General features: G+C 41.7%; 1 protein-coding gene across 1 annotated transcript; it reads right to left on the bottom strand.

Annotated features, from left to right (window-relative positions):
- Window positions 1-2,434: 2,434 nt before the first annotated feature.
- Window positions 2,435-21,812, bottom strand: CBFB (core-binding factor, beta subunit). Its single transcript, XM_010284714.1, has 3 exons — window positions 21,699-21,812; window positions 16,039-16,134; window positions 2,435-3,260 (listed from the first exon to the last, which is right to left on the bottom strand). Exons 1-3 carry the CDS (start codon window positions 21,795-21,797, stop codon window positions 3,192-3,194), a joined length of 264 nt encoding a protein of 87 aa, XP_010283016.1. The 5' UTR covers window positions 21,798-21,812; the 3' UTR covers window positions 2,435-3,191.
- Between the last annotated feature and the right edge of the window lie 863 nt (window positions 21,813-22,675).

The raw sequence follows: 22,675 nt of genomic DNA, 5'->3' as shown, positions 1-22,675 counted from the left end.
CGCCGCGTGGCCTACGGGCTTTACGAGCTGCTCGTTAGGGATGCCTCTCCAAACGAGCTGCTGCGCGATGGCAGAGCCCACGGCAGCTGACAAAGACCCCCTCTGCCGTCAGGAAGACGGGGTCAGAGTGACATAGTATGTCATTTATGTCTGTTTTAAAAGCTCCCTCGCTTCCACGCCACGGAGGATCTTCAGAAGAGCCGCAGGCCACAGTCGGCACCGGTTTTACTTGGTGCTCTCTGATCTGTTTACAGTCCGACTTTAAAAGTATGAGATGAGGTTGTACCTTCGCATGTAAACGCTCCGAAGCGGGCTGCTGGTCTCAAGTTCAGCCAGCAGTCCCCTGCGTCCTCCGGTCCGTAACCACCACCGTCATGCAGGATTAGGTATTTGAAGTTAGACCACCTAAATTTTAAATTTTTAGCAGCTTCAGAAGAGGTTTTCAGGTGGAGCCCGTAACATTCGTATTTTCCCCGCAGCACTTTACCGCGTTTCCCCATTTCCCCAATTTCAACGCGCAAACTACCTCGGTTTCCTCCTGGTCCAAAGCAGCACAATTTGCAAGGTTTAATGGCTGCTATAAAAACGTGCCCGTAAACAATGCTCTCCTGTAAGCGTGCATGACCGTTACAACCCGGCGAGACGAAGATTTCTTAGGGTTCCTTCAGTGCATCCGCGCTTTCAGAGTAAAGCGTATCAGTTATAAAAAACCACGAGAGTCTCAAGGCAGCAAAAAGCCGCATTTTCCCCAACATATGCCCGTACCTGAAAGGTTCTGGGAGCGCCAGGAATACCTCCCCCAAAGACGGGGGTGTCCGTGTTAGTGCGGTGACCACTGGATGTCACCATTGCTTTAACCACGGCCATCGAGGCAGCCTTGCGCCGGCAGCGGGTTGGAAAGTCACCCCGTGGACACGTTCCGCGTCGGCGTGGACCCCCAGGACGTCAGAAAGACATTTACAGCAACTTGTTTTCACTACACGGAAGTTTATTAAGAAAGTTAAACATACAACACAAAAAGTAGCAAAAGCAATCCTGTAGCTTAAGGCAACTCTTACAGGAGATGAATTCAAGAAAGATGATGCAACTTCAGTTTAAATAGAAATTATGAAAAATATCAAATTGCATCAATAACTTAAAATGCACTTTAAAAAGTCTGCACTAACCAGCAGAGGGTAAGGGGTGTGATCTTAATGCCAGCATTAAGATATCGAAAGCAGCAGAATGCTAAATGATGATAGGGAAAGTTCAGTATTTACACAAAGATAGCAGTGTTAATATCCGATAGCGTAATTTCCTGTGTACTTATGGTTTAAAACCACTGTCTGAAACGTTAGGAAAACCTTTTAAAATAAACCTTCAGACTATTCCATCAAAAATACACAGATGGCAAGAGAAGATCCAAGGCTAGGGATGCGTGCAGATGCATGCGTGTGTCCCTTAAATAACTCATTGCAGAAACACTTCAGAAAAATTATTTCTTTGGGGGAAGAAGAGCAAGAAGAATATGTGGCCACAGAGTGAAAAAGGTTATCTTTCAGGTGAATCACATTTAAATTGAAGTATCAAAATATTTCTATTTGATGACATTCTCACAGTTTACAGTTACTGACATTTTTAAGTGAATGTTAAATATTCGTATTATCAACATACAAAGATTCTCCTTCACATTGACATCTGCTTACATTTTTGCAAGACCTCTTTTGCATCAATTGTTTTGCCATCGATGAGGAATGTAATTATCTCAATTACAGAATTTAACAGAGATTTAACTGTTCTAACCATACAGTTTCTACCTTCAAAATAATTCTTCAAATACTGAAGTCAGATCACCTATTTTAACAAGGTATTTAAGTGACATTTTAATTAATCGGGCTGTACAGGAAGCACACATTTTAAACAAAGCCAAATGACATCAGATTTCCAAATCAATTCTCTTCCAATATTGGATGCAATGAAAAATTTTGAACAAGTCCATTCACCATCACCCCAAATAAAACAAGATAACTCACACGGATTAACTCCTCCCAAATCCTACCCTGTTAGAAAATGCAATATATACTGCAATGTAGTCTTAATTTGCATAAGATTTAATAGAAGTGTCCTATGCGCAGTATGAGATTTTCTGCACACAACCTCATCTCAACTTTTCACCATTCAGCACAAACTTTACAAAAAGCCTAAGATATAAAATACACTTAAAGCAGCTATCTTAAACAGGATTTAATACATATCACCTTGGCAGCTGATCACTTTTGTTCCCAGTTTAACACGCTGTTGAATCTGATTGTAGAGTTGCAGTATCCCTTTGAAGAACTATTTAAAAAAATCCCTGAATAAAACAGAAGCCAGCCTGCGACTTCCTATGAGTTTCAGTAAAGTACTATATACAGGGGTATAACAGCCACCCAAACTCACTTGGTGCAGAAAAAAAATCTAAGACAGATACTGGGGCAGAACGCATTAACGCATAAAATACGCGTTTTAAGATTTTGTCATTTAGAAAGTGGAACCAATGAATTCTTAGCAGTTTAAAAGAATACTGCAACCGTAACGTTTACAGACCCACAAAGTTTGAAAACCGATTCCAACAGCTCTGATTCACTGGGTTTTGCTTGGAAATAATGCAAAATAATGTCAGCAGTTTCAAGAAGGTCTTGCAAATGTATAAAAAAAGAAAACTGAAAGAAAGATAAGAATGCATATCTAAAATAAAGCAGGAGCACAATAAGGACAATCAAAATTCCAAAAGCCCATATTAAAAAAATTAAGCTTGGAATGCATTGGCTTCCAGCAGTTTACCAAAAAAAAAAAAAACCAAACCCAAAAAAGAAGTTTTAAATCTGTAATATCTTGACCTATTTTTAAGTGACAATTTCTATTACAGTTGAGAAAAATGATTTTATAGCTGCATAAGTTTCCATTTCACTAAAATAGTGCCAACAAAAATAAGTTTGCATAGAAAAACAAAATTTCAAATTGCCACTGGCTACATGCTTAAAATGGGAAATGCAGGTATTGTAACATAAACATAGTGCAAACCATGGCAGTTCATGGTGATTTTGACTGCCGCAGGTCAGGAAACAGACCATAGTATACCCAGTTATCACAGTTTCTGGTCTTTTATTAAATCCTTTGCCAAGTAGAAGCAATGCATGTGTGCAGGCCCATGGTACGCCTGCTGCTGTTGATTAACGTAGTTTGAGATCATCGCCACTTCCTAGGTTAGATCCAGGACTAGGGTCTTGTTGTCTTCTTGCCTGCGTCAATAAACACACATTTAGGATCAAAAAAAGAAATTATTTAGACATCATCAGTTTAGTTAACTTCTTCAGTAGATTAACATGACTAAGACCATAACCAATTCTAAGGCGGAGACTTTACATTTCCACCACTAAGCAATGCACTCCTCCTTAACATGAAAATCATGCTTTCCCCCTCAGTTCGGTGATCGCCCAGAACGACCAGAGATCTCAGAGGAGGGCTGTGGACCCAGCAGTCGGGCACCGTCCCCGCTCTGGAGGGGCCCTCCCACAGCCCTGCCGAACCGCTTCTCAACGTCACTTCAACAACCGGCAAGAGACGTCCAGAATAGTTAGGCAATGATTGTGTGTCCCTTCCTCCGAAACACTTTTCTTCTCCTGTGAAATTCCCTCCTGTAAACCTTTTCTGTAAATGTTTCCAGGATCAAGATTTTGGGGAGAAAGTCTACGATGCAAGATGGCAGGGTACATTACATCATTTCCAAACAAATCTCCCCTCAGTATTTTTACGTGGGAAACATTTACTTCAGCTTTTTCTGGAATAAAGAGATTTATAACACGATAACACACTTGGTGCAATTTAATCTGTAGATTGACACACATTTTAACACATCTTAGAAGTTGGGGGTTTACTGCAGCACACTTATTTTTTTCCCCCCTCCGGTGCACCTGTAAATTTATCAATAATACAAAACATAGAAAACTCTGGTACTTACGATCACGCCCCTGTATTAAAAAAAAAGTAACCTCAGTTCTCCTTTAAGTAAATGATTCTGTTAAACAGTCCAGGTTGATGGCATTTTAAAGAGGAAATTAAGGATGGGCAGTCATAGTAACGTCAGTCACAAAAAGACACCGCGCTCTACTTTCTCTACCTGTACACATGCGGGCTGCTTTCAAGTAGCACACACAAATGCGGCAGGTAAATACTGAAAAGCATTGATATACTTTAAAGCAATGCTTCGATTCTGGGAACATCTAATATATGCTAGCTGTTTTTTAAAGACATTTTAGTATCGATACTTTTATTTTACATTTACAGCTGGCACCTTGGCCCGTAACTACCACGCGACCCAAACCGGTATCAGGGCCAGGTTCTCGGCTGGTGGCAGGCATCACGGCACAAGCGTTATTTGGTGTAGCTCCGCTACTTGCACCGGCTGCAATAACCTGCCACGTTCAGTGCTTCAAAAAAAGCGCCCTCCAAAAAACGCAAAAGCAGTGACCGCTTCCCTCCTTTGAAGGGCTTCTCGTGTTTTGTGGAAAGAGGCAGGCACAGACGTGATGCAGGCAGCTGTGCCGCTGGAATGGGCAGTTTAAGCAATTACCGCGTTTAGACGATCACACTGACCACGACGAGTACTTCAACTAGACCGTGACGAGCGGCGACACGAGTGCTGCTCTGGGGCGTTCCCTGGGCTCTTCTGAGTCACATTTACTGACACGGAGGAAGCCTTCCCGCCAGCGCGGCGGTTACCCCGCTGACGGCGCGCTGCTTGCGCGCTCCCATACAAAACAGCGAGCGAGCCGAGCCTGTCAACTCTCAACCCTCCCCACAGGCACTGCCAACACCATCTTCTCCAATTTAGACTTTTCTTTCTCCATTCAGTTCTTCCTCCCTCATCTACCATTCTTCTTCTGTGCCCAATTTTTATGCTCCCAGTGCAACTGGTCAGCATCACCCCAACAGAGAGCTGTTGCTTCCTTCTCCTATTTAAATATCGATTTAAAGTTACGCCTTCCTTTCACGCGCAACCATCCCATCCCGATGCACGCAGAGCTCATCTAATAAATCCTTCTAGTAGTCAACATGTTTCCAGAGAAGACAATTCCCTCCTGCACTTTTCTTTAGTGGTCATACTGCCATTATTGTCTTGACAACACCCTCACTATTCAAATTATCACAATTGCTACCTACTACATTTATGTATCCAGTACTGTTGGTGGTGGCATTTTAGGTATTTAGGGGCGAGATGATCTGCCTCCTCTCTTCTGTCTGCACTGGTCATGTTCCGACTGAAGGAAACAATCTGCTTTTCCTACGTGCAGAAGAGCTCTCAACATGACAACCGACATCACTGCCGGCGCACAAACCCACAGATTTCTCAGTAATCTTTCTGAGGAATCGCGTAATCACGTGCAGCGCTGAAGATTTTCAGCGCTAAAGGGCGTATTCCTTTCAGCCGCTGAAGCAACTTTTGCAAACTGCCCTCTTTGTAGAGATGCAGAATGTTGGGAGATGGCATTTAATTAAGATTTTCACATTATTTCCAAAAGCCAAATCATTCCGCTTTGACTATCAAGATCAGTGTGCAAAAGCTAGCAAGGGAAAGCCCACACTTTTTTTTTTTTCTTCAACAGAAAAGTAAACTGTGCTGTAAAGATTTTTCTTAATACAAAATGGTTGTTCAACAAGTATTAATAGATACTTCCATGCTAATTTAACAGTTGTATTAAGATCAACAAAGGGGTAAGAGCTCCACTCTGAATACTTTTCTCCTACTGAACAGACTGTAACAGGATTTCTTCTGATTTTAACTGCTGCCTCTTTCTTCTCAAAGGAAACAAAGGCATGCACTGTCTTTTAAGAATTACCAAAACCTTATTATACCAATCTTATTACCAGTTTTGTACTCGATAAATATTTTTACACTTAACTAGAAAAAAAGGCAAGTTAATTGCTGCTATACTACTGCTCTAAAAGCAAGAGTTTCTTCTTCAGAAAACAAATCATAGGCACAGCAATTTTATTGTCAAATTTCAGTGAAGACTCCAAGGTATGGGCATATGGTTGCATTTATGCTTTGCCTAAAGTAGCCTTTTCTTTCAAAACATATGAAAGAATTCACATGATTCATGACCTCATTGCTACTTGTAGAGTTTGCAGAAGCCACTACTGAACAACTACCAGATTTGCCCTTTCAAGCGATAGGCAAAAGGCATGACAAATTACCCTCAAATGTACTGAAAGCAGTCATTACAATATCTTACACTAGTATATGTGGATAAAGGTGTAATTTTGCATTTCAGTAAGCGGGGATTTACACAAGCAACTGCAACGTGTTGGAATGACAGCTCCGTCTCACTCAGACACCCTCCTTGTGCTATACTCTTGTGCAAGAATAGGTACACGTGAATCACCCTTATTCTATCAGTCACCATCCTGCCAAGGCGCATGTGCACAGTACGTAACAACTACGACAAAGACACGTGCTGAAAAAAAAAAAAAGTAAAAGCACCACATCTATCTGTATCTAGAAAATTAAAAAAAAAAAACAAACAAAACCACTCAAAAAAGACAGGAGAAATCGCCTTGTGTGCAGACAGCATGCACACTGTACAGCATCAGGCACGGGGTGGTATTTTTGTCCAGACAATGGGCAAAATACAACTTTCGTAAGAAATGCCACAAGATCCTTAACACTCACTTGCCGAAGGAGTGTGACTACCAGTACGGTAGTATCTGGTAGTTCTCCTCAGGCTATTACAGGAAGCAGAAAGTTCCCTTTTACAGATGTAAAAACGGCAATTTGCAGAATTCTCTCAATTTGGGGTCTTGTAGTCTCAGCATAGCTGATCAATCCTCTGAATTGCAGTATTTGCTGTAATTTTTGAAATGCATACCTTATGAGGCCATGCAGAAGCATCAGAATTACTCTCGGTGAATAATGAGCTCAGCTTCTCAAAGATTAAGGAGACTTGCTTCAATTAAGAAAGATGCATCTATCTTTGCCATTGGGAAATGGAATATTCTGCCATGAGTCACGCATAATGAGTCATGAGAAAACAGTACTTATTCATCTTATCTCAGCATATTTCATTTTTCAGTCAAATGCTGATTTTAAGTTTGAAGGAGCACTACGTCCAATGTTATCCATCTGCTATTTAGTGAAAGGATCACAAATATTTGCTTGCAAGAAAAGCTTATTAGCAGTACAAAGATCCAACCACAGTTGTAATTTTCTTAAAAATTAACGTATTTTAACCAAAACTGCCAGTTTCCTTCCAAACATTCTGAAATCAAACAGTTTAATTTGATGGACACATAGGGAGTTTCAATACTCAGAAACACTTCGCACTCAGCTTTCAGCACATGCAGCCATGCAAATCTGCTGCAATACGGAAGGAATTATAACTGGCCACAAGCCATGTAAAACCTCTAACGCTGGAGACGGTACGATGACCGACTGAAAGAATTGCAGGAACGTATCTGGCAAAAAACGTTTCAAAGCCTCCTGTAACATGCTGTTCTAGCCTGATTCACGCTGAACTCATAATGCTGTTACCACAGGAGTAATAATACACCAACGAACAAGAGAAAACTTGCTAACAAAATCATTTTGACTTGAGGGTAAACAAATGCAAAAAGTATCCCCTGCCATACTCTTAACACCTATTCTCTCTTCAATCCTGTTCTCTCTGAGCTTTTCCCAAGCCTAAATATAGGCTAACTGGTATGGGCTAGAAGTCGTATCAAGAGACTGATGCAGTAATATCTGTATTATATTAATTTTCTTCTTAATAAATTACATAGCTTGAAGTCATCGAATCATTAACTTCAAACCGTGACTCTCTTGGACAAGGATCGTGTTGGAGCATTTGCAGCTGTTACTGGGGCACTTAAGTAAGAGAGATCTAAGAACGATTTTTAAGCAACTAAGGCAGGCAGCACACAGGCAGTTCCTCCAGCAGCCACGACAGTCAGACACCGTCTTCCTCCTCCTCCAGCCGCCCAAGACTGACTCATGCTGCCGTTGACCGTGCTTTCAAAAGGGCCAATAAAACTCCTCAAGCTGGCTTTGAGAAAGCATGTAACTACCCCCTTCCTCTGCACGTTCAGAGGCCTCCGACACACCTAAGGAAACCAGCTCCTTTGACCACATGAGTTCATCGGGAAAAGATAATGCAGTCCCACCGTGTGGTTTACACGATAGCTCTGAGAAAGCAGAACTGGGAAAGCTGGAGGTAAATTTAGTAAGGATGGACAGGGTTGCCACGAAGATGGCCCTCCCTTTCAGTGAATCACTTAAAACACAAAACGACGACGACAAAAAACCACCAGCAGGCAAAACTGGGACCGCTGAATACAAGGCAGTGAAGTCACAAAGAGCAGCAATACGCGCTGCGTATGTAACTTGGGACATCGGCGAAGAGCAGGGACGGAGGAGGAAGATAATTTCAAGGAGGGCAGTCACAAAAAGTAGCCAAAATAAAGTCTCTCCATGGACAACTCCACTGCAATTCTTTAATTGCATTCTGGCAACTCCATACTGCTGGAACAGACAGAGCAGATGCATTATGTGCCTTGGCATCTGTCATCTATAATTTACTAAATAAGTGAAAAATCCGGCTATGTTATGAAAAACTAAACAGTGAACATTTGGATTCTCTTAGAAGGACTGTCAACCTCCTGAAAAGGATTAAGAAGAAAAAAGCCCTGAGAACACATTGCAGATACTTTGCTAAAAAGCATACAACCGCAGGACAGAAAAAAAAAAACCCACCCTAAACAAAAAAAAACCCACAACCTGAAATAATGAGAGCAATCCTCAGAAAAATGACCAGTTACAACCAAGCACACCTCCACACTAGTCCTGCTAACTGAGGCAGACCCACATCAAGAAAAGCAACAAACTGAAAGCTCTTCTCTGAGCTGCTGGTTAGTAACAGCCTCTCCCGGGGAGATGTGAACATGGCCAGAACGCCGGCCATGCCACTTCAACTACCCTGACCCAACGGCAGGGCGGGGGCGGGAAACCTCGGCCTTCTCAGAACGGCAGCCAGCGAAGCCGGGCCACATGTAGCAGGGACGACAGCTTATGTGTAACAGAACTTCTCTGGTCGGAGAAAGAAGCCTGATGAAGCACCCTGAACACTTCCGGGCCTGCGGGAGGCTCCGCAAGAGGCTCTCCCTCTCAGCCTTCACCTCCCAGAGCAACTTCGGCTCCAGCGGCGAAGGGGCCCCCTCATCACTGCATGCTGCGCCTCCAAGTCGGGGACACGATGCACGCGGCTTTGTAGCCTAGATCCGGTCTCTGGAGTCACGTTGTTTGCTGGCCATTTTGCAATCGCCCCTCTTTTTCACTTGAGCCTGGGAAGAAGCAGCCGTGATCCTTCTTAATGATGATATGAAGCACCGCTTAAATTAACGGAAAGGAGCTTCTCAAATTTGGTAAGAGGTCTGGATGTTAGACTGAAGTTGTAGAACGATGAAAGTTCTGAACCCTATAGTCGATGCACTTTCTTTTTTAATTCGTACATCCATTTTGATTGCCTTCAAGCTCACTGAAAGTCAAAATAAATGAATTTCTTGACAAAGGCCACAGCTAAAACTCATTTAGCATCTAGCTCCATCAAGATTTCATTTCAAGCTTCCAATGATCTCTTTCCTAGAAACAAGGTACTTACTGTGTTACGTGCCGAGTCCGCTCTCCCACCACCAGCCGCTTGAGTGCTACAGAGCATGACCAGGCCAAGCAGCATAATTTGCTTACCAATTCCTGACGCACTCCCTTGCCTGAAATCATTGCAACGGTCGCATTTCTGTTCAAAAGCCGTAACGAAGCTACAGATTCCGGTACGCTGCATCGGTAATGGGACTATGGCAACAGCAAGCCGAGAAAGGAAAAAGCATGGCAACAGAGTAAGCTCTGAGGAGCTTCAGGTGCAGATTAAATTTTGCTTTTGTATGAAAACTTCTTTTCCAAGGGGAAAAAAGCTTGAAGTGCTCCCGTTTAGAAAGTATTGTTTGAAGGCTGGTATAAAGGTTATAAATTTATAATTAATATTGATTGCCTCCAGACAGTATTCCTCTGTTGCTCGGCCCCTTTCTAACCTTCATTGACTGAAAGAAGACGCTTATATTACAGAATTCCCTGATTTGCAAGATTGATCTCTGTACTACAGTCCACATCGATTCTGTACAGCACAAATTGTTTTTCTGATATATGCATTCCATAGCACTTTTACACAAATACCAGCTATTTAAAGTTCTTGTGAAACAATCTAGTCATAACATTACTGTCCTACTTGTACTGTACTCGCACCGTAGAGCCTTTTGAGGCAACGCATATTCACACACATGCTTTAATGCTTTTTTTCCTAAACTGTCTTGTATTCATCCTGAATATAAACCAAATCATATACACACACACACACAAGCATATGCTAAGTCTGCGCTACCCACTGCGTATGAAGAATTATACAGTTTGGGGATCTTTCACATCCAAAAAGCTGTATTGAAGGTTGTACTATTTATATCTCATTGTCTGTCTGGAAAGTACATACAGTAAGTTGTAATTAAATTAATTCCAGATTAATTTTTGAGGGGAAAAAAAACTTAAAAGTCAGAATTTGATGAGAAAAAAACCCCAAATGACCTTATTGGAATACTATATTTTCTTCTGAAGCAAGTTATACTTGACAAAAGTACTTGGAGTACTTATTTACACTAGTGGTTTAATCTTAAATTCCTTTTTTTTTTTTTTTTTTTTTTTAAGAAGAGAGAATAATTTCACTATGTAGTACCTTGGAAGAATAGGAAAGCTGGTGCTACTACTTGATTTTATTTCAATTGTAAACTGTTTATATTTCTGTAGCAAAATCCTGTTTTCTAAGAGGTCATAACTTCAGCACAATTAATTAAATACATTTCTCCCAGTTCGACTCATAATTCCCTGCAAACAGCAAAAACGCGTAGAAACCTAGGCCAGGACTGAGTATTTAAAATTTAGGTAAATTTTTACTCCCACAACTTTTAAAGGGTGGGGTTGGCGGGGTTTTTTGGTGCTTTGTGTTGAGAGGGACCTCCAGCGGAAGAAACAAACATTTCAAAACGGGGATTTTTTTCAGCAAAACGAAGGTTTTTAAAATGGGAATTTCATGCAGTTACCTAAGATGGCTCTGCTCAGCCATTAATGTAATTTATATTTAGCACAAGACCACAAACAGACAGATTGCTAGACCAGACCACTCCAGAGAAGAGCAAACCCCTCTGCCTCCTTACTCGCAGCGTTGCTCAAATACAGAGCATGGCAGGAACATGGGAAACGAACGCAAAATAGAAAAATACGACATTTTAAAAACGCTGGTTGAACAAATTGCGTTGGAAAACTGAAGAGGGATCCAACCCCCGCCTAGGGAAAGCTATCACTGTCTTTAGCTAAGCTCAAGGTTAACAGAGTAGGACAAACTCAGAGAGATCACTTCAGTTGTGAAGTTACAGTGCGCCTACGCAAAACAAACCTCATAAAAAAAAAAACGGCTGCACACGGCAACACGTAAGACAGCCTCTTCTTTTTATCCATCCCCTCGCTGGAAATCCACCGCTTCGTACCTTCTGCTGCAGCCAAGGGCTGGCAGCAGGTACCTGCTCGCTGCTCCGAGCACAGGCCGTCGCCTGTGGCGTGGTCCGACTTCCCCGCCGGGCGCTGTTTAGATCTCCCCGTGTCGTTCCGGAGGGGGTAACTCATTTGGCATCGTGCTAACACGGCCAGAACACCGAATAAAAAGCAAGAAGCTCTCCCCGGACGAACCAAGGGCATCTAGACGGCAACGCGGCAGCAGTTTCTGCAGAACGCCGCTTATCCCGACACCGAGCTCCGGCCATTCGTGCCGCGACTAGGCCCAACAGCAGAAAACGCTCAGCGCCGACGCTCTCCACCAAGACACAAGGCGATAAAGAGAGTGAAAATGAAGGATTCTGCCTCACCGACACCCCTTCCGCCTCCTCGCTCCACTCGTTTGGCAAAGGGAAAGGGACAAATGCTTCAAGTTCGTACGCCCGCTCAACGGCAACAGGGCCCGGGGCCGGCTGCCCGTGGCGAGGCACCTCCGCAGGGAAGGAGGACGGTGCCTCCGGCCGCACGGAGCCAGGCCCCACGCAGCGCTCCTTCGCTGACCAAGCGTCACGCAATCGTTTATTTTCACAGTAATCTTTAGCGGGGGACAAGGGCTTTCTTCACGCGTATCCTTACAACATCGACTCTCTCTGCATTCCGACCTCTCCGTCGAAGTGAAAGCCATTGGAATACATTACTAATTTTGAAGGCATTAATTAGAAACACTCACTGACTTCAAAAGCGTCTCTGAAACGAAAGAATCCTGAACCGGGAGGCAGGAGTTGCGGTATCTGATGTGACCAAGTTACATAAACTGACAGAAAAACCCCAAAGTGTCTTGTATTCAAAACTGAAACCACGTTAAAATTTTAACAGCAGGCAGTTCAACTCAGAGGCACCGAAAAATCCAACGAAAATTTCTAAATCCACTCGCAAACCATTTACGTTAGGAGAACGCTGTCATTGACAAAAATACCATCACTTCTGGAAATTCAACACAACCTACCAAGCGCTACCGATTCTGTCCTCAGATGCAGAGAATATGTTCATTAAAATAAAGATTTGATGTGCCAGCGAAGTGGTCGATGGAAGGGATACTGTGTGATGAAAGGAAGGCAAACCAACCCGACAGCACTCTGAGGGGTTTTTGTTGTTGGGTTTTTTTTTTTTGGTTTGGTTTGTGGGGGGTTTGTTGTTGGTTGTTTTTTAGGATACTTAAAAAGGAAGATGAGTATAGTGATTATTCCTAAATTGTTACTGCACTCGCTGTTTTTCTCCCCCTTCAGAGTGCCACCATTCTAATACCCAACTGCCACATACAAGCCGTTTTAAATGTTTTCAGCAGCCTTCACTGATCACTCCTGGGCAAGGATATACCACCTTGTTTTAAAGTCTACAGAGAGACTCGGAGTAGGGAACCTTTTCTACACAAAAAGCTGTATAAATAAAGAACTGAATCTGATCATTTTCATATGCTGCCAGGCTTTGGATGGATAAATGTTTCCAAAGAGCTGGCGCCTCTGTTGTGGGTGGAATATTGCAGGATTCCCCTTCCCTCCTCCCTCCTCCCCGAAGCAGAATCTGGTCTCTATTAAAGGCATTTCAGCTGTAATTCTACTGTCTGAAATATCCCGATTTTATACAGTGTTGCAATTCCTAAAACAGTCATTAACACTGATGAGATCCTGTTCCAGGTCTGGCAGTTCTGAGTTTTACTGTCCATGCCAAGCTTAGCAGGGAAGAAAAAATTTTTAAGTTTTAGTAATGCTGAAAGGTGCACAGATATCATATTAAAAGACTGTGCCGAGGGGGATCTTTGTCTGTGTGTAGTGTAACATACACAAAAATTCACTCAGCACGCTTACAACCCACCCTATAAAGAACCTTCAAGCACCATCTCTGCTTTGGTGCAACCAAAGACACCGTTTGACCTATTGAAATTACACAAACAGTGCACAATCCCGTTTGGACTTTTACAGCTGTCAGCAACGCAATCGTCAGAAGGGTACAACGGCAAACCCCATTTCCGAGCTGACCGAGCACACGAGCATTGCAAAATTCGATACAGGCCATAAATACAACACGGCAACGCGCATTCGTGCGTTACTTTCCGTTGAGAACTCCCTGTGATGACCGTGAGCGCCTTACGGAAGCGCTTAGTGATTAAAGCTTGTTTGATTCTGCCCGAACGCTGCATTACAATACAACTGAAGCGAAAGTCAGGGAAACAAGGAATGGTTTGGAAATCCGCTTCTTCCTTCGGAACGCACTGTATGTCTGTCTCCCCCCTCTCCCCTGCCCCGCCCCAAAAGATCCAGAATTTTATGCAGTCCTAAGATCCAGGGTGCAAAAGCTCATCCGTAAACGTTCCAGGACATCTTCCCCCAAACACACAAATGGAAAAGGAAATGTAAAACATCAATTATAGAACTACAAGCATTTGAGGAAAAAATCTCTTGGTTATACATATTAAACATGTACAGTAACACCAAAAAAAGTGTGCATAACAAAATGTATTGCGATTATTAAAGACTTGTATTCGACATCACATAAACTTGAAGTACCTTTGGCAATGTTTTACATTCAGCTTAAACATTAATTGTTTTAATGTTTAAACAGTAATTTTTCCGCTTCTTCCTTTCTGTAGGTGATCTATGCCAGTGTTTTAGAGCTGGGACAATGACTATTGTTGTTTTAAGAGAAAATGGGTACTGGCAGCTAATAAGGACATCGTTTAATAACAACTGCCTGCTGTCCTGTTAAAAGCAAGAGTCTTTTCAGAAATTATTGAATCCAGCTCCTGCAGCTGGCCAGGGAGGTTGCTTTTTCTGTCTCAGTGTCACAAGTTTTGATGTCTGTCATGAAGCCCCAGATGCTCAGTATTACCTCAATCTTGCTGTTAATTGAAAGAGGTTTTGCGCATTCTAGCTGCAAATAGGTGGTTTTTCCACGCTTGGAGGAAAGAGTAAGTCTCTCAGAACTTCAGAACTTATTTCAGGAAGCCTCATTCTTTTTTAACCTTCAGCATCCAGTAAGCATACGGCTGCTTCTCTGTAGTAACAGGAGTGGGGACGAAGGGCACAGTAAAGGAAAATAAATCAAGAAAAGCTGGAAGTAAATTGAGGTCAAGGACATAAGGCCAGTGCTGCATTGTTAAAATTACGGCAGGTTGCCACAGTTCTTCATGAACAGCCCTAAGTTAATTCTGCCTTCCTTTTGAACTGAACTTACAAGCAGGTTCCAGAGACAGAAAGATGCAGGTAATCTAGCTGTTGCTCCAAGGTTCCAGTGGTAGCGAGGCCTCCAAAGCAAGGATCTTACCTTTGCTACAGCTGACATCTGACCTGGCTACATCAGTGTTTGCAAGCAGACACACAGCAGCCATCCCTTCGAAGCAAGATTATTCTCTGCATCTGCATTTTACCCCTCATTCTCACGCTCAAGTGTCTTCCAGTTGTACTTGGAAGGGAAGCAAGTCCGTCTAATCATCTCAATTATCAGGAAGGATGCCAGAAGAAAAGTAGCTTAGCAATAACAATAATCAAATTTTCTAAAAACCTGAGAAGCAGCAGATTGCTCACATTTGATTACAGTAAAGTCAGGCTGTACTGATGAAGCAGGAAGTAGGAAACAGAGCTACTAAGGGAAAGAAATACAACGTGTTTCTGTTTTCTCCCTATTCTCTGCCTGACCTACGGCCTGCCTTGACTTGCCAACTCTCCTTATATATTACTCGTCCTCTTGCAGCTCTTGCCTTCCTGACATCTCAGAGCAGCTGGTTTCCATTCCCTTTTCTGGCTCCTCTTTTCTTGATCCCAGTAATTTCTGCCCTCGTCAAGAAAGAAAAAGATTCAAGACTGTGGGGCCCTAAAGAAGCAAATAACAAGATAGGGGAAACTATACCAGTGAAACAGAGGAGAGGAATAAGACTCCTCACCAGTAAGGAAAAGGTGAGAGGAAAATAAAAGTAGCCTGTTCAAGAAAGCAGACTGTGGCATCTGGTTAAATTCACTGGTAACGTTTCCCACAACGCGGGACAGCGAGCTACAGAATTACGTGCCCACAGCTCCCAAAGCCTCTCTCGTGTTCATGAGAAATGTATGGGTTGAAAGATCCCTCTCTCTGCTACTACAGCATCCTTTGAGAGAGATGGCAGCTCTGTGAACAAATGTATCCTTACAGCTTAAGTACCCACAGAAAAGGCCATCTACAGAAAGGAAAAAAGGATAAAATCGGAGAATTCTTATCAAAAACTTCAAAGACTTGAAATTCATTTCATGAGAGTTAAAAACAACACATCTTGCAGTTTTTGTATGACAACACCAATCATCAAACAGAACATACACAACATTGTACAAACAGACAAATAAATGGAAACAATCTAAAGTTTTGGGAAAGTACTAACCAGTTACTGACAGCAGCTGTGAAACCCTCACCTCCATTTCCTCCCGATGAGACCTGTCTCTATCCTCGAATTCACGAGTTCTTCGACGAGCTTCTTCAAAGGCTTGTTGTGCCAATGCATCCTCCTGCTACCAAAGCAGATGACACAGAGTGACACAAAAGGCTACCCTTGTTTCTACCAGATCACATGTCTTTTGAGCATGAGGGATCACTTGGCAGCAAAGACAAGTACGTCCTACAAAATCTGCCAGATGCGTTCCAGCAAACGCCAGTATAGGTTAACGAAATAATACTCACCTTCATCACTGCAGTAGAGATAACCAAAGCTGCGACACAGCTACTGCTAAAATACATTTTCAAAGGAGAACTGCTTTCACAGGTAGTTTAAAATGCTGCTGCTGTTTTAAAAGCCAGGGATCCTCAGAAGTTATATGAAAGAAGCAATACATTTTATTCTCCTTATAAAAGTCATTTTGAAGACAGTATTCATGGGTATATCTAGATGGAGTTCACTAGCGTCATTATACAAACAACGGTAATTTAATTCTCTGTCATTTTAAAAAAAGCATTAGCCAAGTTACAAACCAAATAAATCCTCCATTTTATCAAAAGCTGCTGAAGGTGCATCAGTATGAACATTCGTAATGCTTACGTATCATTTAAATTATTTAAATTTAGATGCAGTAGAAAGTGCAAAGCAGAAGTTATTCCTCCGCTAATTCGTACACGCTCACATACAACGCAGAAGAAACCTACAGGTTTCCAACAATCTGGTTGTTTATTTTATTTTCTTTTCAACAGTGGCTTATGCACAGGATAGATTTAATAAATAAACACTCAAATAATCCTTTGAAACATATTTTCTGTTAGAAAAGGTTTCAAATAAAGTGTTACTAATATGTTAGCCATTATTAATCGGGTTACAAATTATTTCTCCTGAAGAGACCTTTTAGCACACGTTTTGCTCAGAATGAAAATAGATGTCTCTGTTCCCAATCAGACTCTTAAAATGTTCAGAACAGAGGAGTCAAGTCTAAAGAGGTTCCACAAAATAGTAAGAGATAAGCTGTATTGTTTCTTCCTCCTTCTAACTCCTCAGCTATAATTATGACTAACTCTGCTTATTATTACTATACACACAAATGTTATTTTCAAGTTGATAGATTTAAAATAGTAATAAAAAAAATCCTAACCTTGACTGTTAAGAGGACAAAAACATGTTGAGAACCCAACTAAATTTTAATATGCCAAGGGATTAAGTACATAAATTTTTTAATTTAAGATAAAGCATCTTCTAGTCTGAGAGAATGTTAAATTGCCTTTTTTGCCATCGGCACAGTCGTGCACCCCGGAGCTACTTTGTGCGACGGTGTGAGTGAGTGCCCCTCATGGCCTAACACAGTTAATTACAAAGATCTGTCAATCAATAGCTCTGCATAGCCGGGTCCCCAGGAAGCTACGTTGAAAGGCAATGCTTAAAGCTGCCAATAAGGTAACATTTTACCACCACCTACTATTTTTAAAATTAGAATTTGGCCCTTCGTAGCTATCTTAACTTTCATGCAATGCATAGCAACCAAGGTCAGACAGTGGAAAGTAAGTTTGTTCTTAATAATGCAGAAGGATAGAGATAAAATAGATATGCTTGTCTCCCAGATGACTACAGAAAAGCTGTCTTATTTCTAATTTACAGAAGCTACATACATCTTTATTACTTTTTTTTTAAACGAACTTATATGAAAGCAGATTTTTTTTTAATAAAAGATTTTTGCATTTTTACTTTAAAGTGGTCATGAAATAAAAAGGCTAACATATAGCCACAGCCAGAATATTTTAAAGAAACAGTCATAACCAAAAGAAACTAAATTAGAAATTCATAGGAGAAGAATCAGTATGTTGACATCCAGAATGAACACATGTTGACAGCTGAAACACTGCTTTACTAATGTCTGAGAAAGGGGGGGAGGAACATCAGAACATATTTTTAAGTGAAAAAAAAAAAATTCTTCTCTACTCTTGGTGATGTGTTATAACATAAATCAACAAACATCTCAGGATCTTGTACAACAGGAGTTTATCAAACCTTTTTTCAAATGTCACCCAAATCTAGTAATTATAGCCTTGCAAATTTGGCTTTATGAAACCCAATTGTTTACCCATCTTAGTTTTAGTAAGTAAAAATGCTCCTGGTATGAATCTACTAAGAAAAAGAAGGATAAGCAAAACATGAGCCATATAAACAAGAGGACAGAACAAAACAAACCCCTCAACCCAGAAAAACAAGAGAGAAGCTTACTAACACCCGCCGACCAGCAGCCTGGTAGGAGAAGACTTTGTGAGAACAACCATTTACAGCAAGAATGCGCGATTACGGAAGGGGTAAGTGTTCAACAGTACTGAAGACAGAGACAGCCTTTTAATGACACTCGAGATAAGTATCAAATCCAGGGAAATTTCATCCCCAAATGGGGAAGATACTCAAGCACGTGCATAGAGCTTTGTGTGCATTAGTCCACTGAGGGCCTCCAGTAACAAAAAGTAAGGCTGCTTAGTAGCAAGGTATTAATACGCTGTGAATTAAATAGAAAGAGAGCTAGCTTGAAAGCTACAATTAAAGTGCTTTGTTGTTATGCATGTGGTTTTTCTTCCTACAATATTTTTGACCTGGTGAAGGATAGTATCCTTTCCAAAGCACAGCAGCAAAGACAAATTTTATCTGATCCCAGTATTAGTTAGTAAAACGCGTCAAGAGACGGGAAAAAGCAAGAGCATTACATTCGTATCAGGCAGGCCTTCCAGCAACTGGGAGTAAGGGGTGCTTGTGGGGGGGTATGCACGCCAGTAAGACCCACTATTAAAAAAAGACAGTGGGTACCACAGGCACTACGCTGCATAGTATGAGGCACTTAAACCCCTTCTGACATCAGTGTTATTTTGGGCTCAAAGCAGTTAGGTCAATTGCCACTGGCAATATTAAAACAGTTTTTTAAAAAGGAAGCAAAGTGACAGATACAGGAAAAAGGAAACTGAAGAATGTAAAACGTTGCCCAAACGTTTACAATACTAACACACACATACATATGTGAAAACCCCTACGCAACATCAAGGGTGCAGCTACTTCTCTGTGTCTGTATAGTGCCTTACGACACTGGAAACTCTTAGGTACTACTACTGTAGCAAGTAAAATGACCAATGACCTCGTAATCGCTGAGAAGCACAAACTGAAAACAAATTATACACCTGTAATTGGCTCAGCACCCTGTACTCAAAACTCAAGAAAGCGCTGACACCTGGGAGCGTGCATATATCCTCTCACCAAAACAATAAATAAAAAAAATTACATGCTCAGTGCACAAACACTTTCTGAAGACAACAAAAAGGAATTCCTAAGTGTAGTAACGACAGCGCGTACGCATCGGGAAACTAAAATAATCCCAGAGCATGCAAGAACATTTATAGAGAAATTAAAAGCAGAAAAACTGAACCCACAGGTCGCCTCACCACCCTCCTTTTTGGAAGGGTGCTACTTTTTTCAGGAACTGTCCAGCTCTGGAAAAAGGGTGACACTATCGCCTTTTAGGCACACATTCAAACCTGTCTCCTCTCAGTTCAGAAGTCCTGGGGCTTAGCACCACGCATCATTCAGTTAGGAATCTTGGGATTTATCTTGCACAATCCTCAGGGCTCTGCACTGGACCTTGCTTTGCATGCATTATAGTCTAAAGGCCTTCTAATCAACGGAGCCTACTCTCTTTCCAAAGAAAAGACTGCTGCAGCGGGAACTCTGCTCGAACGCCGACACCCGGCTTTGGAAGAAGCAAATGCCACAGCAAACAGTAGCATTCAAGTAAAAGCTTGTGGCTTTTCTCACGGCTTCGCAAAAGGTGGCAGGACCACTCTGAGAAGAGCGTACCCCCTTCTTTCTAGGCATCCTCAAGAAAGCACGCAGGACTACGACTGTTCTCTTTTGACACAGAGTATTTCTATTTAACCCAGAACATAGTCACATTAACATAATCTCATCATTGTGCAAATTAGTTTCTTAAATTAGGGAGAGGCAAGGCACCACAAAGCTTGCAACTACACATATCCCAATATAAAATTTGATTTGAGTACTTCCAGCTCTTGAACCGAAACAAATTAATCAGCGTGCCCTCGAGTTCTGCGTGCCTGCAGTAGAGGGGTGCTCTTGGTATTTAGGTGGAATCAAAGGGTTCCTGCTTGTTAGGTAGCGACCAACTGTGGCTGTAGAAGACTAAATGGGAAGCCCCAAGGAAGCGAGGGCTAAGAATGAGGCGCACAGTGGAAAAAGAAAATGCATCCTTATTTACATCAGTTCTAGTGCACATCTGCCAGGAGCAACAAGGGAAAGTAAAGGTAATTTGCAAAAACAGACAGCTTTGTGTGAATATTAAGTTTCTGCAAAAATCACCCAGATGTATGACATACATAGACGTGTAACAAAGACAAAGGGAATCACCAGCATCACACAAACCAGTTCAGTTATTCACATGAGTGAGTTGCTTTGCGTCCCTGAGTTTAAGGGAACAAAAGAAAGGAGATAAAGCAGGCTCCAATTTTATTAGGCTACCAAGACAAAAATGACAGAGTTACCGTTTAGCAGACATTGAACAGTGGTTCAAAGTCAATTACTCAAGTTTCCAGAAAAGTTAGGGGAAGGCATGATGGTCTTGTCTCCAGAGAGAAGTTAGGAGAAAATGGCTATATACAGGTACAGAATGAGTTAAGAATCATTTGCTGGAGTACCAATATAGAACTTAGGGAAGGAAGAAAAAAAAAAAAAAAAAAGGCAGCTGCAGGGAATTGCTCACCCTTCTTTTTTTCTTCTGCATGCTTAACAAACCCTTGTATTCAGAAGCACTTTGGACCATTTCTTCATATAGTTCTAACATTTCTAAATTATCAACCTACAGAAATGAACGGCTGAGCTCTCCCTAAAAATATAGATTTTAAGTCATAACTCTGGTAACTGATGTTACTACATCCAATTTACGGTCCGCTGCAGAGACAGGCGATCTGTATGGCAGCCCACAGAAACTTGGTGCAGCAGCTTTTAATGTCAGTTAAATAGCTTTGTTACCAAGCTACATCTCAAAAGCAAAAACGCTCTGTCTCAAGTCTGACTAAATTAAGGAACCCTCTACAGCTAAGTCTAAGTGAGCCTTATATATGTGTGATATCCACCTAAAAAGTCACTTCCTCTGTGTTTACTTTGTTCTTGTGCGTGTCCAAAGACTCAGCTGCGAGACAGTCACTTTGGTGGTAGGAAGTAGGTAGGTAGGAAGCGAGTTCTCAAAAGCTGCCGCTCCTTAGCGGAGCAGAGTCTACCGCTGTTAGAGAACAAATGAAAACACCCCCATTCACCCCCCCCTCGGGCTCTGATCTGTAATAAAACAAAAAGCTACTTTAAGAAAACCCAACCACCCTAAAGTAAACAGCTAGAATAGACTTGTCAGTGTTGTAAAACACAGATGATTCCTGCCCCTGATATTTTGATCTAATTGAAACACTCGTTTAGCTACAACCACCTATTTTTAAACTTCTATACTGTAAATTTCCTTTGGAATTTGTACTCAAAGTGAAGATGGAAAACAAGCAAATTAGAGTGTGTTTCCTTCCAGAAGGACAAACAAACGTCTAAGGCATGAGAGCCATGGGAAGACTGTCTTACCTGTGCTCTCTCTTCATCAAATTCCAGGCAGCCCATACCATCCAGTCTCTGTAGATCTATCCAGCCTTTCCAGATTACACAGACACCATTAAGAATCATAGGTGCCTTCAAGTACACCTGAAATGAAAGCAAAACACACGCTACGAATCTGAAAGCATTTACACACATGCCCGCACAGCGAAAATACTGATGCAGGAAGCTTCCATATGTATTCTTAGAAGTTCATCCAAACCAGCTGGTAACATGAGACTCCACTTAACAGCTTCTCCTGCCTCCTTTCCAAGAATTCATTTTAATCAAGGGAGTGCTGTAACTCTTGCCTACCGTACTGGATGGAATAAATTTAAGCCGTGTTCTCATTTTATAAACTGGCGTGCACCACGATTTGGTTAGAGTTCTGTTACTGCTTTCAGTTAAAGCAACTGTTTTTCTTGTCAGCTTACCTTCGTGTCACAAAGAGAGTGGCACGCTGCCAGACAGGGAAGATCCTTCACAACACGTTTAAATGGTTAACCGAACACATGCTTTCCTACTCCCAAGCAGGACTGTATTTTACCCCAGCACACGAGCTCTCTCGACAAGAAACAAGCACCAGTTTCAGTCCTCCTCAAATTTACAAAGTTTAGTCAGAGTTTAGTAAAACGCACTATACATACACCATGCTAAAAATAAGAAAGTCTTCCTGTGTCTATTCTAGCATTTGTGAAAGGCTTTTCAAATGAAGCAACACCAGATGATCGAAACCCATCTACAGCATCAATGTGCCTTGAGCTGCAGCAAGGAATAATGCATGAGCTTAAGGCCCTCCGTCTAGATAATGGTAGATGATACAGTGATTTAAAGCAGATGTATTTCCCCTGCTAAAGACCAGAGATTAATCTCCACGCAGGAAATTTAAAAAGAAGCAAATACAATAGGAGTTTGACACCCTATATTTAATGACATCAGGGAAGAAAAAGGGAAGAAAAAGGGAAGAA

The sequence above is a fragment of the Phaethon lepturus genome, unplaced genomic scaffold (genome assembly GCF_000687285.1).
Source record: "Phaethon lepturus isolate BGI_N335 unplaced genomic scaffold, ASM68728v1 scaffold42633, whole genome shotgun sequence".
NCBI lineage: Eukaryota > Metazoa > Chordata > Aves > Phaethontiformes > Phaethontidae > Phaethon > Phaethon lepturus.
Note: the sequence above shows the minus strand (reverse complement) of the source record. Positions and strands in the feature narration are given on the sequence as shown.